The 13,619-nt window shown below is 38.6% G+C and overlaps 1 protein-coding gene and 1 long non-coding RNA gene across 3 annotated transcripts in view; one reads left to right on the forward strand and one right to left on the reverse strand.

Moving 5' to 3' along the window:
- LOC116531381 overlaps positions 1-576 on the reverse strand; it is a 3,929-nt gene extending 3,353 nt beyond the window's left edge. Inside the window, exons 1-2 of the long non-coding RNA XR_004260397.1 lie at positions 566-576; positions 200-202 (exon numbers count right to left, since the gene is read on the reverse strand). This is a non-coding gene — a long non-coding RNA (uncharacterized LOC116531381). The remainder of the gene's footprint in view (positions 1-199; positions 203-565) is intronic.
- Positions 1-13,619, forward strand: part of GMDS (GDP-mannose 4,6-dehydratase) — a 636,169-nt gene that overhangs the window by 320,074 nt on the left and 302,476 nt on the right. For both annotated transcript variants that reach the window (XM_032250133.1, XM_032250134.1), the window contains exon 7: positions 3,515-3,642. In XM_032250133.1, the coding sequence (XP_032106024.1) occupies positions 3,515-3,642 (128 nt within the window). The remainder of the gene's footprint in view (positions 1-3,514; positions 3,643-13,619) is intronic.

Below are 13,619 nucleotides of genomic sequence, written 5' to 3' on the forward strand. Positions count from 1 at the left end.
AAAAAAAAAAAAAAAAACTCTTACAACTCTACAATAAGAAGATAAATAATCCAACTTAAAAATGGGTAAAGGATCTGAATAGACATGTCTCCAAAAAAGGTACACAAACGGCCAATAAGCACATGAAAAGGTAGTTGCTTCATATCATTAGTTATCAGAAAAATACACATCGAAACCACAGTAAGATACCGCTGGGCACCCACTTGGATGACTACAGTCTAACAGACCATAACAAGTGCTGAGGAGAGTGGGAAGAAATCAGAGCCCTGTTTTGCTGCTGGTAGGAATGTAAAGTGGTGCAGCCACATTGGAAAAGCCTACAGTTCCTCTGTTGATAGATTTCATATGACCCAGTGATTCTACCCCTAGGTATATACCTAAAAGAAATTAAAGCATACATCCACACAAAGACATGAATGTCATGGTAGCTTTATTTACAAAAGGCAAAGAAAGGATGGAGGCACTGTAGATACTCATCTCATGGATGGATAAATAAAATTGGTATATTCCTATAACATAATATTATTTGGCCATGAAAAAGGAACAATATACTGATTCAAGCTACAATATGGATGAAGCTTGAAAATGTAATGCTAAGTAAAAGAAACTAGTCAGAAAGACTAGACATTAATATAATTCCATTTATATGAAATGTCCAGAATAGGCAAATCTCGAGATAAAAGATAGATTATCTGTTTGCTAGGGCTAGGGTACTAGGAGAAAACTGGTAGTGACTGCTAAATGATGCAGGTTCCTTTTTGGGATGATGAACATGTTCTAAAATTGATTGTGGTGATGGTTGTACATTTCTATGAATATAACAAAAGCCATTAAAGTATATGCTTTAAATGAATGACGTGTATGTGAATTTAAATAGTTGTTCTAAAGACTAGTTAAAATTACATTTTAAGAACTAGAAATTTTAGCTAATTTTGACTAGTTGTCCAAGATAACTTTTGGAACCAGATAAGAAAAGAGCTACATTTCTAGCATGACATTAAAGTTCTGGTAATATAAGAACTTTTAGTCACATAGCTCTTGATTTGAATCCAGTTTTAGCATGTTAATTTACATAACTTCCCTGAATCTCAGCTTCTTCATGTACAAAATGGGGGTAATAATAGTTCTTAGCCCATGGGTTGCTCTGAAAATTAAATGAATTACCCCAACTAAAGACCTCCACACAGTGCTAACAGTGATCGCCCTCATTGGAGGTGCCGTAACCATCCTAAAGTTGTGGAAAGAGTTGGAAGAGAAAGACCCTTCCTCATCTTTGCAAGTGCTGTTCCTCCTGCCTGGAGTACCCCTGTCTCATAGCTTGATTAATCTCTTCAGGATGTCACTGGGAGACTCCATTCAAGCTCCTTTTCTGGTGGGTGTTTTTCATGTGCTGCGCTGGGCAGCTATGCTACAACCCCATGAGCTTTCCCCCGCTTGCAAACCTGTCATTTTACCAGGTTTGGCACTGGTTTCTCGGCCCATCTGACACACTCTGTGATACCTGAGAACAGGGGCTGCTGCTTCATTCCCAGATCCCCAGTGCCTAGCTCAGTGCTGGGTGCTTGGTCGGTGTGCAGTGAACACTGGGTAAAAGAATCAGTCAACTGTTTGAACAGGATCAAATGCTTCCATTAGACTCCCAAACATTAGTTTACTGGTAAATAGGTTAATACAAAATGTTTTGTGTTGGAAACTTCATTTAATAATGTGCCATCATTGGTTTCTTAGTATACTTTGAGAAAATAGTATAGTCCTGACATTGAAATAACAATAAACGTCAAAAAAACTAAATTTAATTATAAACTTGAATTTATTTGTTACAAGTCAATAGAAAAAAACTTTAAATTACTACTTAGCCACTAATTACTTCCTGATTAATAAGTAGTTTTTCATTTTGAAGGGCACTTTTTGGCTGTATGTAATCCCAGCACTTTGGGAGGCCAATGCGGGTGGATCACAAGGTCATGAGTTTGAGACCAGCCTGGCCAATATGGTGAAACTCCATCTCTGCTAAAAATACAAAAATTAGCTGGGCGTGGTGGCAGGCATCTGTAGTCCCAGCTACTCGGGAGGCTGAGGTAGGAGGAATGCTTCAACCCAGGAGGGCAGAGGTTGCAGTGAGCCAAGATTGCGCCACAGCACTCCAGCCTGGGCAATAGAGTGAGACTCTGTCTCAAAAAAACAAAAAAAAGACACTTTTTTGAAGGACCTCTATATGCTATATAAACCTCTGTAGAAAGTTGAAACTTTGTATTTTTTAATGTACCCTCTGAATTGACAAGGGAAATTGAAAATTTGGATTTCCATGGGAGTCCCATTGTATTTCTTAATGATAATGATATTGGTATAAATGTATGTATCAAGTTTGTGAAGTAAGTGAATCTGGTGTGTGTTTGAACTTGCGCTAAGCTGTATTCTTGCCAAAACTTAGAAAACCTATTTAGAAATATTCCCATTATTTCTTGCCAGTTCTCCATAAGCCAAATGCTTTTATCATAAATCTGCCTCCCTGCTTCATCTGCAAAAGAACATAGGTAAAGTCATTGGTATGTGATAAATTATGATATTCATGTATCTAAACTGTATGGATCCATTATTAACTAGCCAATGTGTATATTATTACCTTGAGAATTTGGTATTAAATGATGTTTTCTCATAGCCTTATCTAGATACAAAGTAAAACTATCTCAGAACTGCCTTTTAATTTTGTGATCTTTTAAAAGCAGGTAGAGTTTTCATTAAAGACCAGAGAACATTAAAACAATTTCAGTACTTTCATCAATATATGACCCCTTTCATCCAATCATTCAGAATATTACACAAAATTTAGGAGCCCTTTCTGTAGATAACACTTAGGTTGGAAGGTGGCCTTGCCTTAAGTATAGTACAGAGAAACTTTTGCCCAGGAACCATATCATATTTTGGATGGCTGTGCAGGCTTCTAAATAAGAGCCATCACCACTTATTTTCTTAAGAGAAAGGCAGCCCAAAGAAATTCCATTCTTGTTTCCTTTAACTAGTTACCCTGTGAACTAAGCTATGTTTCTTTCTCGCCCCATGAGCCCCAAAGTAGCTTTATTAATAGGAATATATGATGTTTGTGTTCTTAAAAAAAATCAGGGTGGTCTTAGATGTCTGTCGTCCATTCTGGCATTTCCCTTTATACAACCCTTTTGAATTTTCTGTTTAAAAACTGGCATTCCAACAGCTTTTCTTTGGCCTAATGCCTGGGTTGCATATTGAAGCAGCAAATTAGGAATGTTAAGATGTCCCCCAAAGAAAAACGTTTGTTATGAAAGTAGAGTTGATGTGACACAGAGAATTAGGGCTTCTTAACTTGTCTAAATGACAGTTAATGATCTTTTTACTTTTTCTTTTCTTTTATTATTTTAACAGGGTGGCTGGGAGTGAAGAATGAAAGAAATGCCCAGAGGCTGAAATTGGGTTTGGTTCACCAGACTGTTAAATGTGTCAAATGCACTTGACTGATAATACATCTTTTGCCTCTTTTTAGGAGCTAATTTTGTTACTCGAAAAATTAGCCGGTCAGTAGCTAAGATTTACCTTGGACAACTGGAGTGTTTCAGTTTGGGAAATCTGGATGCCAAACGAGATTGGGGCCATGCCAAGGACTATGTGGAGGTAGGAACTGACACATTACATTCTTGAAAATATCTGTATCTATTGATATTCTAAATGCCAGGCGCACAGTGAAAAAGTGTGACCTAGAGGTAGGAGCAGACAAACCTTTGCTCATGCAGATATATTTGCACTTATGCTACTTTCAATTCAGGGATTGGTGGTTCTGAAATGCAGGTAGCTTACACTGAATGGTACTTGAATTAGGAAAACTTTCACAAATATTCTTTTAATTATTTGTGCTGGATGATGGATGAATAGATAGATGGAAAAAATGTTTGAATGGTGCTCCTCTTTATTTTGGGGGTATAAAAGTACTAGTTCAGAAATACTGCCTCATTTCAACCTATAATCCGAGACCCTCAGTCTTACATTATTCTACTAAATCCCAACAAGAGTAATATTCTTAAGGAACTCCTTGCTTTCTGCTGCTGAAGAGACTGGTTATTACATCACACATTTCTTAACATGTTATATTGCATGTTGGTAAGCTTTACCTATTAGAGAGAAAGAAAGAAATTAATAATGATTCTATTGTAAAATAATGGATATTGTTAAAGGGAAATTCAGATTTTCATTCTTGAGATTCCTAGACATGCTAAATTTTGGGTTTGCATATATCACATATACAAGTAGTATGTTTTGTTTTGTTTTGTTTTTAATAAACAAATGATTACATTTTACTTTGCCCTGATGTGTCTGCTTTTAAATATCCATGTTGGTTCTGTGGCCAGACATGAGCAAGCATGGTTGTGGCATAGTCCTTTCCCTGGAGTTGCCTGTTCTTGTTCGAATGCTCACAGTGTTCATGTGCTCATGAGACTATTTCTATCCTGAGTGATCCCTTTCTAGGAAACCGGACCCAGCTTTGTCGTTCATTTATGCATTTCGGAAAGAAACTTTAATGCCTGCAAAAGAAAGCAAACAAGTAGTTTGTTTGCTAGTGCAGAGATTAGGTTCACCTGTGATCTTATTTTTGTTTGTAACAATAAAAAATGTGTGTGTATTTGAACACCTAATACTGATTTCTATTATGTGCACAAAATAATTAGCCCTGACTTTAAATTTTGAACAGTGTAACATTTAGATATCTATCTATCTATCTATCTATCTATCTATCTATCTATCTATTTATTTTTGAGACAGTGTCTCACTCTGTTGCCCAGGCTGGAGTGCAGTGGCATGATTTCGACTTACTGCAACCTCCACCTCTGGGGTTCAAGTGATTCACCTGCGTCAGCCTCCCCAGTGTCTGGGATTACAAGTGTGAGCCATCGTGCCTGGCCTAGATCTTTTAAGTATGTGCTTCTAAGCTATAATTACAAAGAAGCATTTTATGACATTAATCCTTAGATGTATTTTAAGAACATCATACCAAGAAATATATAGGTCTACATTTAGAAATTATGAGAAAGTAGGAGAAAGTAGATATTGACAAGAGAAGCTGAAACGTTCTTTTGTCTAACCTAAATGACCTTACCTACTAAAAATATGATGCTTGTTTTGTAAAAAGACATAATTTTCTCAATAATATCTATTTATTGTTTAGCCTTCTAGCCATCAGCATATGCATAGAGCTGCATTTTAAGCAATATAGGTATTCTTTATTCAGATTCTTCTCTAAGTACAAAGAACCAAATAGATTAAATTTCATTCAGTTTTATTATTTTGCACTTAGGTGAAAAAGAAGTCAGAAATCAAATAGATTTTGATAGTGAGGGAAATCATATACCATAATATTGATAGTGCTTTTTACTCGTTATGTTTATTTTCTTCTTTATACTGTCCTTATTTTCCATATATTTTAAATGAACATTTGTAAACCTTTGTAATTGGCTGGGGTAGGAAGTGATATTTCAGAAATAGGCCAAAAAATCTCATGAAAATGAATGAGACTGTTAAGTAAAGTAAAGTAAAGAAAGTCTTATGTAAACTTGCAGATCTGAAAGAAGTACCTTGCTGTCGTCTCACTCCCCAAATGCCAGGCTAGCACTGCTGGGAGTGTAGTCCACATCTTGGCACAACAGGCTTACATTTGAATTAGTATAAAATAAAAATACTTCATAAACATTTTGGCTCAAATAGGGGCTGTTGCAAAAAGGTTGTCTCAAATGAAGTCATTTTTATGATTGATTGAAAAGATGGTGTCATTTTATGATTGTTTGAAAAGATGGTGTCATTGGCTTTTCCAGAAGCCAGCATATTCACACAAGATTAAACACTTTACCCTTTGACTAAAAATTTGAAATGGTCAGGTTCCATGGAGAGACAGATAAAAAGTTAAGTCATTCCCCTTGCCATCCAAGTCTTTATTTGTTCCATAATACAGGTAGGTCTTGTGTATTAAGGATTCTCCTGGGTTTCTAGTATGTTGATGATGTAGGAAGCATTTTATAGTTCTCATTTGTATGTTCTGAACAAAGTCTAAATTTCTTGGTTTCTCAAAAGGTACGATTATTAAGAAATGGTACTCTCCATTTTAAGAAATATTATTCCTTGCAATTTAAAATATGTCAACATAAGATTACTCCAGAGATTTATGTCTGAAAGTAAATTTGTTGCCAAAATTAAAGTCGGCAATCATGAAAACGAAAAAGGAGAGACATTGTTTAAAACACTTATGCACATTGACACTGAAATTAACTAGAATAAAGAAGTGTTTGCAAATGTAGATTAAACAAGTCATAATACCATCTCATTTACACACATTTTAATTATACAGTTGAAAAGGGAAACTTTCCCTTATCCTCCTCGCAGGGCATGCGATGAGGGTGTGGCTGGCTTCTTCGGGGCCCCACTGCTCTAAACTCTTGGAGGAGCATGCAGACTGGCAGGCTGTGGGCTCCAACCCCACAGCACTGTCTAGGGGTGAATGTTTACAGCTGAAGCCCCAGTGTGCGTGTGTTACAGGGTGCTCTTTCAGTTAGCAGGGGTAGATGGCTCGTGTTAGCTCAATGAGACCCCTTTCCTTATGTCAGACAGAGGACTTTCTGTATCCCAGGGTTCTTGCTTTGGTATACTGGAAGAATCAGATCACACGTGGTCTTGGAGAATGAGTGCCAGGTTTTATTGAGTGGAAGTGGCTCTCAGCAGATGGGGGACCCCGAAAGGAGATGGAGCGGGAAGGTGATTTTCTCCTGGAGTCCGGTCGTTCAGCCGCCCGGGGTCCTCTCTGTCGGGCCCGGGGTCTGCTCTGTGCGGCGGGCGTCTCCGCTGTCCACCACGGCCAAACTCCATATCGTTCCGCCGGTCATTGGCCTGCCAGTGTACCGGTGCCTGATGGTATGCTCTTGACGTTTTACCAACATCCAGCTGCTTGTGTGTTCCTCTGCTGCTGTGTTCCTCTTGACGTACTGCCGCTTGTGTCTCTGCCTGCCAGGGTCTCGGGGTTTTTGTAGACACAGCATGGCAGGTGTGATGGGGCAGGAAATGCAGCATTTGGGCATGAAGGCAAGAGTGCCTGTCCTCACCGCGGTCCGTGGGCACAGGCCTGGACCTCACCAGGGACCCTCCCTTCTCCTCCCAGCACTTCCCTGCTCCCCCACCTTATCACAACACCTCTTTTATTCACAAAAATGATAGTAAACCTTTAGATTAAGTGACTGACAGTTTTTTACTTGTCAGTGAATTTTCATAACAAAGAGCAGAAACCATTTTCTCCTCCTGTTGTGAGGTGGGTACCAGTGATTCCTGCTGTGCAGATAGATTATTTCTCAGCTTAGACAAGCTGTTCTATCTTGAGTTTTCCATCTGTGTAAAGGACAGATTATCAACCCTGTAAAAAATTAGCTGTAGTGTGCTATACATATATATATGAGTAGAGTTTGCCTCTGACTTGTAAAAGTTTTTGCAACGATTTATATGAAGTCGTTGCTTGTTGCTGCTTCCAATTCACTTTCATCCACCTGTAGTCTTGCTTCCTAGATCAAGATGTTTTAAAAGTTATTTAAATGTATGAAAAGTATTTCAACTTGAAGAAAAAAATATATACAGCTATATTAAATTATATTGTACTTCTGAATAAAGTCATAAGCAGTTAGATCTTTTCTAGTATTTTAGTATAAAACTTTTTCAACATAAAGAATAATTGAGTAAATGTTACCTCAAACACCCGCATACCACCCAAATTCTGTAATTCACGTCTATAATTACTGTTGCCTTTTGAACAAAAATTGTTATTTAAGTAATTGCTGTATTGCTAATGGCTTACAGCTGTAAATATTCAATCTGCACAAACACAAGTTACCAAAAATCTGCATTTTATAGGGAATAGTTAGATAGCAGTTCAAACTTCTAAAATATTTTTATCAAGTATTTACCTGACCCCTCTACAACCTGCTTTTATGCCCACCTCCTTCCATATAGTTTCAGGCAGCTTCATGAGAACACCCTGGTGGCACGCATGCCATTTTCATCCAGTATCCAGCAGTCAGTATTGTAGCAGTGGTGGCTGAAAACAGCAAGGGAGAGAACCTCTTACTTCTCAGAGTGGCACCCCCATCCTTTTTTGTATGGGGGTGGCAGGGGACAGTGAGCACACCCTAAATAATAACAAAGCTACTTTTAGAAATAAACATAATTGCCAAATGTTAATTACTTATTACATGCCAGAAACTTTTGAAGACTTTCTATACATTTCAAAGATATCAAAGAGTCTGGCTGAGACAGCTGTCAGATCTTGCTGAACCTATGCTATTGGCTGTATCAGGTAAAGAAACAAAGTGTGTGTTTAAGGAAAATATGTAGTCAGGTCTCCAGCCCCCTCTATCCCTTGTCCTCTGAATGAATTCACCTTCCTTCCAGCTTTCAGTTCGCAGCTAATACAGAAACCTGGGAAGGGTGAAGAGCCTCCAGCAGGGTACATAAGTTACAGACAGAGCTAGAATTACCCAGTGCTGCCCAGTCCTTCCTTTCTTATCTGTCCATCTTATACTAGCATTTTGTATCCTATGTTACACTAATCTGGAAGGAAGAGATGTCATTTAAACTTTGAGATCTTATTTAAAGGAAATTTGCTTGTTGCAACATCACCATTGATACAGGACTTTTCACGACCCTTTCACTGGACTTGTGACAGGGTGCTCCATTTACTTGGCCCACCATGCTCAACTGCTTGGGGGAGGGAGCACATGAGCAAGGGAGTATGAGATCTGGCTGATTGCTGCTCTGTACACTGCAGGAGCAAGCTCCATTTACTAAGCCTGGTGTGCTCAACTCCTTATGGGAGGGAGCATGTCAGAGAGCAGGGCTGGCTGCTCTAGTCACCAGCAGGAGCAAGCTACATGCAGGTGTTGCTGTGGTGCATGGGTTGGGGTGCCTGTGACCCTGAAGGCCCAGAGGGCGTGTGACAGTGCTTTCTTAGCTCTGCCATCTGTGGACAGCAGTGTGTTATCAGCTCACTTGGCCCTTTGCCTTGTCACATGGAGCAGCTGTCCTCTGCCAGCAAGGGCAAAGGGCCAGTGTGACAGACTTTTTTGGGTACCTGCACTCAGTGCGTCCTGACCTCTTTTCTGGAGTCCAAGAAGAATGAGGTCATGTGGACACTTGAAGGATGGCGAAGGCAGATGTATTGTCTGTTTTCATGCTGCTGATAAAGACATACCAGAGACTGTGTATTTATAAAGAAAAAGAGGTTTAATGGGCTCAAATTTCTACAAGACTAGGAGGCCTCACAATCATGGTGGAAGGCAAAAGCCATGCCTTAAATGGAGGCAGGGAAGAGAGGATGAGAGCCAAGTGAAAGGGGAGTTCCCCTTATAAAGCCATCAGATCTTGTGAGACTTATTCACTACCATGAGAACAGGATGGGGGAACCACCCCCATGATTCAGTTATCTCCCACCAGGCCCCTCCCACAACATGTGGGACTTATGGGAGCTACCATTCAAGATGAGATTTGAGAGGGGACACAGCCAAACCATATCAGTGGAGGATTTTATTTAGTGATGGAAATGGCTCTCAGTGGAGAGGAGAGCTGTAGAGGGAAGGGGACAAACAGGTAGTCTTCCCCTGATATCCAGCCTGCTCTTCCCTGAAGTTAAGCCATCTCTCTTCCAAAGTCCATCCACTCTCTGAAGTCACCTCTCCTCTCTCCAGTCAAGCAGCTTCTCTCTCTTCTACTAAGTCTGGGGTCTTTATAGACAGAGGATGGTGTGCAGGGCGGGCCATTGGTAGTTTTGAGAAAGACAACATTTGATTGGCAAAAAGGCATTATTCAGAAATAACCATTCAGGAGAGAGTGGGCAAACAGGAGTACAGGTTCTCGCTTTGGACCACGAGTTTCAGGCTTTTTGGTTGGAAGGTGGGGCTTCACCAGGGACCCACGTCTGTCTGCCTCCTGCCTGTATCACCATCAATAAACCATGTTTGTTCATATGCAGGAGAGCAGCATATAGCAGTAGCATCATTTTGTGTTTCATTTGTCTAAAGTGTTAGTGGTGCCTGAATCTATTCATTAGTAAGGCTGTACCTAACCGAAAGCAATGATGAGGTTGTATCTGTCTCATAAAGTGACAGTGGTCCAGAAAAAGCAGGCTTCTGAGAGCTCTCTGTCTTAACAACATCGTTCCTGTCTTCCTAGCACAGGGGAAGTCATTGCGGAACTGTATCCAGAGAATATTTACTTGGGGAATTTTCTAGAAAATCTGTTCTATTAGAATCTTTGTCAAGTGACTGTTAGGTAGTAAGGTTAGCAATTGAATTTCTACTCACTGTGGGAGTCTAATTCTGTATTATTAGTTAGGAGCCTAAAGTGTTCTTGCTTGGAAGGAAAATATGTCAGTGGCCTGCTCACCGAATGTATTGTAATACTCATCGATTTTTTATTTTGACTTTTTATATTGATTAGTGAGGTATTGCTATTGTTTTCCATTGTGGGAAAAAATCTTCTAGCTTTCTAGGGGGCTATTTAATACAATCTTTGAAAAATGTGCCAAGAAATAAAAATGAAAATAACTAAATAAATAGTCTCTTCTTTATCTGTATTTAGAAGAACGTGGTTTCTGTGTTGTTTCTAACAAACCAAACATTTAAGAAAGACAATTCAAGGGCCTTGGTTAATAAAGAAAAAAGAAAAAACAGCCTTATTTATAGGAAAAGAAAAGCTTGTAACGGTTTCCTACGTCTTTGAAACATAAAATGTTTAGACTAAGCAAAAAACCATTTTCCTGATCTGGCTGTGGAAAACTCTGTATAACAAGTTCAACTTGCCATTTCTTTTTTTTGTTGTTGTTCTTCTTTATTCTGTACAGCACACTTTTCAGTGTATTATTTAAAATAAGCTAAGAAAAATATAGAAAATCACAGTTGCTTATTTCATCTGGCTAGGTCTTGCTTAATTGGAATGTCATCCCAGGAGCTGCTTTGTCCCCAAATAAGAAGCTGTAGGTCCTGTTTTAAATTGTTGTTTAATGAAAGACACCTATATCACCCATATTTCTAGTATGAGTTGTTCGAACTTTCATTCACAGATAATTTAGAAACATGAGTTTGTGTACATTCTTAGATCACATTTTAAGTTTAATTTAAACCCCATAAAATTGAGCATACGACATTAAATCAGAAGAGCAGTTTTTGGCAAGGGTATGTGTGGAGAGAGGGTGAAAATGTATAGAGAATGAAGTTGCATATTCATATAAAATGGGTTAGGCATAGTGCCTGTGGACATGGATTATGAGGATTATGAAACTTCATGTAAGTGCTGCCTAAGTTCTAATGGGTAGTAATTAACCACATTAAGATGGAAGCTTGTACTCCACCCTTTAGTTACGCTCATTGATGTGAAGTGTCATTATACCATTGCAGATCATGAAGTGACCCATTGTACTTAAGAAAGTCCTGGTGATAGCCTTGAGAGCAAAAGTCCAAGGAAAATAGTGTAAGAAAGTTCTTACACTAAAGAACTTTTCACACTTAGGTTAGCTATTCACTTTTGCACTTACCAAGTCCATGAGATTCCTTGAGCTTTCTCTGTCCACCTCAGCCTGCCCTTGCTCTTTCCCTACCCTGCTCCCCAGCTGTTTCTTCCTTCACTGGTGTCTCCCACTTTTTTGTGACTTCTGTGAAAATCTGGAAAATCTGAAAATACGAACTAAACTGTTTAATTTTAATAACAAGACTATCCATGGGAAATAGATGTAATTGTCTCTTGTAAGATTGACATCATTAAATTTAGTGATTTTGCATATACAAAATATATATATTATATATATTAGTGTGTATATATATACACTAATATATATGTGCATTATATACATTAGCACATTAGTGTATATATGCATCATATTTACACTAATGCACTCTGGAGAGGGCAAAAAGTATTTGTAATTAAGGCAGTCTTTTACACAAATACTGTGAGTTAATCACTCTATCTCTTTTTTTCTGTCCCTTTCCTATACACACAAGCTAAAAGTCAAATCTCTGTTTTTAAATGCATGCTAAAGTATTGTTTGGCTTTATCCTACTTATTACCACCTTTATTGCAGGAAATAATTTACTAAAATTACATGTTTTGTCTTGGCAGAGCTCTGGTGGAGAAGCCTGGGGGCTCTGCACCTTCCCTTTGTGGGCCACTTGAATGCCCAAGCCCAAGCTCCAGGTTCCCAGGCTCACCCTCAGGGGACCCTCTAATACAAGCATGTTAATCTTGCCTTTGCATCCAAAGACACAAAACAAAACCTTTTTTAAGTTGAATGTTACCGAAAGCAAAGAAACACATTGTATTTTCTGCCCTGTTCACTCCATTCTAGAAAACATCTCTTCTGCTTATTCTGTGAGAAGGAATTATAGCAGTAATGCCACAGAGATTCTCCTTATACTTTTGCTTAGATAAAGAAGAAAGTTTGATCCTCTCTGTGAGTGTTGGTTCAGTTGCATTTTTAGTATCTGTTATTTCGTTTTCTAACTGTTGACATTAATAAAGCTGGGATAATTGATGGCTTTGTAGTGCTGATTTGATCTTGAAATCCCTGTAACTGATTGTCTGATGGGCCAGGGCATCAAGAGAATAAGACCAGGCAACACGGAATGGACCCTGTAGAAAATGGACCGGATCTCATGCAGCAATAAGATGTTTAACACTGACTTGCTGGTGAAGTAAGTTTAATATAGGCTGAGGACTTCGTTCCATGAGCTCCTACTCTATACCTTATTGAAGGTAAAGAATATTCAATAGCCACTGTTCTCTTGGGTTCAAATTTATAAAGGATTTTTGACTTGCTACAGTTGCTTCAGAAACTGTGCTACATATGCCCCAAACAGATAAATTTGGGGTATAGTTAAGTAAAAGACTCCTTTTCCTTTTAAAAGAGAAAAACAATTGGACTTCCACTAGAGCCAGTTAGTTACAGGTACATTTTACAGAAGCCGAATTATGTAAAGGCAAAATTGAGAAATCCTTTGAGAAATTGTCTTTGCATTGTTGGCCTAAGCCTCATATGGAAATTATTAGTAGAGTTCTCAAAGAAAGGGATGAAATTACTCCATAGGATAGCTTCCCTAAGTACCTCTCAGAGTTATGTAAAATATTTGAGATCACTTTGACCATTTTTTCTCATAAAGAAAATGGTTGGGCTCTCTGTGGAGAGAGAAAAGTGAGGGAGACCTTCGAGGAGCAGTCAGAACTTTGTTTGCTATCTCATGTCAGTCTCTCTTGGGGAAGCTCCTTGAAGGCAGGATCTGGATCCTATCCCTCTTTGTCCTTAATCATCCCTTCCAACATGCCTGGCACATAACAGATGCCCGGTAAATACCTGAATTAGATCCCCCTGCCAATCATTTCTTTATAAAATTATAAAAATGAAATCTATATATATGAAATATATTCTGTTTATTTTACTACTAAAAGATGCTTTCTTTAGATAGCACAAGGCATTTCTGCCAGAATATCTTACCACACAGGTTGAGTTGTACTGGATTTACTTGATAGCAGCAAAACGTTTGCAAGCACCTTTCTTTCTGGTTGAATGCAGACCATAAAGGAAA

This window comes from Sapajus apella, unplaced genomic scaffold, assembly GCF_009761245.1.
Source record: "Sapajus apella isolate SASKATOON/1434 unplaced genomic scaffold, GSC_monkey_1.0 scaffold70, whole genome shotgun sequence".
Classification (NCBI taxonomy): Eukaryota; Metazoa; Chordata; class Mammalia; order Primates; family Cebidae; genus Sapajus; species Sapajus apella.